General features: G+C 41.7%; 1 protein-coding gene across 6 annotated transcripts in view; it reads right to left on the reverse strand.

Annotated features, from left to right (window-relative positions):
- LOC102199450 (potassium voltage-gated channel subfamily KQT member 2-like) overlaps positions 1 to 2,061 on the reverse strand; it is a 37,700-nt gene that overhangs the window by 10,650 nt on the left and 24,989 nt on the right. For 5 of the 6 annotated variants that reach the window (XR_001290343.1, XM_005730777.1, XM_013910293.1 and 2 more), the window contains exon 10: positions 364 to 393. The exons of the other annotated variant lie outside the window; for it this stretch is intronic. Coding sequence is in view for 4 of the 5 variants with exons in the window: in XM_005730777.1 (XP_005730834.1) it covers positions 364 to 393 (30 nt within the window). In the remaining variant the exon portion in view is untranslated. The remainder of the gene's footprint in view (positions 1 to 363; positions 394 to 2,061) is intronic. 6 annotated transcript variants of the gene reach the window in all.

The following is a 2,061-nucleotide window of genomic DNA, read 5'->3' on the forward strand; positions in this document are numbered from 1 at the left end:
TGTTAAAAAACAGAGTGATAGAAAAATCAAGCAAAAGTGTTCAAAATCACTTTTTCCCAAGGTGATGCTGAAAGGTAGACTATCAAAGAACAGCATATCGGTTAATATTTAATAAAGCTGCCAGTTGGGAATGAGGCCAAAGTGAGCTGATCTTTGAGCACCATGTGAGCAAATGCAGCGTGACCGTTCTTGAAGGAGGCACTTAACACGCAGCCACACCCATGTCAGACACACAAACCCCCACTCTCGCACACTGATGTACAGTAAGCACACTCCCCCAAGAAGAGTGTCTCAGCAGCAGCTAAGAGCAGAATTGAAGAGAAGGCAAAGGAAAGAGGCGAGAGATAAAACCAGATCACAGACCTGGGAGAGGTTTCTGTTTGTGACTCCTTCCTGTGAGCAGAAAAGGCATAAATGTTACACAATGTAAGATACAAGTTATGGACATGGATGAAAAATTAACTGTAAAAACCTGAAAAAAAACAAAACCCCAATATATATGTTACCACACAGGGGCAGTGGAAACAAGTTCTAAACAACAGCAACAGTTGCCTGCTTACACTGAATGATCTTTCATATTTTTATGAAGATTAAATTTTGTGATGAGTGTCCAGTATTTACTCACTCTTCTGCAATGGTTTTTGTCTCCACTGACAAAAGAAACCTTAGGCTATTAAGTAAATACAAAAGGTAAATGGACTGGTTCTTACATAGCACTTTTCTACCCTGCCTCAGCACTCAAATCGCTTCGTTCACATACAAGCACTTTTTTCTATTCTTAAGTGCTTCCTATCTCCTATTCACACTTCAGCACCTTGGGGTTCAAAGAATCTTCATTTTCAAACCAACCAAAAAGTTGACACATTTTCTCTTAATATGTAAAACTACAGTGAGCCTCATAACACGACTCGAACAGGTATTCCTCCAGGATCAAACCTGGACCTTTATTGCTAAGATTTTGCATTCATAGGCAATTGGTACGGTGGCCCTGAGAGGCCAAACAGACTGCAACTTAGGAAAACACCAGCAATAAGAAAAACGCTGCAAAAGGGCACAAAACACAACGGAAATAGAAAAAAACAAAACGGTAATAGGAAAAAGCAGATTTCCGAAAGCACAAGGGAAGTGTTTCTGGGGAGACAATAACCCGACGGACCAGTTGCAGGAACAAAAGATGCTAAGAATTGCGCTGGGAGACAGTTAAAAGAAGTGGAGGATCTATCGGTTTTGTGAGGAAAGAAAAGATGAGAGGTAAGTGTGTTAGCCTAACTATTAGCCTAAAAATCCATCATCAGTATTATATGAATCATGATAAAACACACCTACCATGTTTTGGGTTCCTGCAACTGGTCCGTCGGGTTATTTTCTCCCCAGAAACAATTCCATTGTGCTTTTTGAATCTGGTTTTTCCTATTTTTGTTGTTGTTTTTCTTATTTCTGTTTTGTGTGCTTTTGCAGCATTTTTCTTATTGCTGGTGTTTTCTTAGGTTGCAGTCGGTTTGGCCTCTCGCGGCCACCGTACATTTGTTAGGCATACCTGTTCAACTGCTTGTTATCGCAAATATCTAATCACACTGCAGCAATTCACTGCATTGTGGCCAAAACAACCGTCTCGAGGGTTTACAGAGAACGGTCTGAATATATTATAATTATAGTAACTTAAACAACCACTCGTTACAGCCAAGGTATGCAGAAGAGCATCTTTGAACGCACAGCACGTTGAGCTTTGAGGTAGATGGGCTACAGCAGCAGAAGACCACACCTGTCAACAGGAAACTGAGGTTACAATTTGCACAGGCTTACATCTTCTGCTTCCAGCAGGATAATGAGCAACATCACAAAGCTCAAATCATCTCAAACTGGTTCCTTGAACATAATAACATGTTCACTGTAGTCAAATGGCCTCAACAGTTACCAGATCTCAATCCAGTGGAGAACATTTGGCTTGTCCTGGATCAGGAGATTTGCAGCATGGGGTGGCTGTAGCTCAGGTGGCAGAGCAGGTCAGCCACTAATCAGAAGGTCGGTGGTTCGATCCCAGGCTGCATCCTGGCTGCATGC

The sequence above is a fragment of the Pundamilia nyererei genome, unplaced genomic scaffold, assembly GCF_000239375.1.
Source record: "Pundamilia nyererei isolate P.nyererei 1_Seehausen unplaced genomic scaffold, PunNye1.0 scaffold00039, whole genome shotgun sequence".
Taxonomy (NCBI): Eukaryota; Metazoa; Chordata; class Actinopteri; order Cichliformes; family Cichlidae; genus Pundamilia; species Pundamilia nyererei.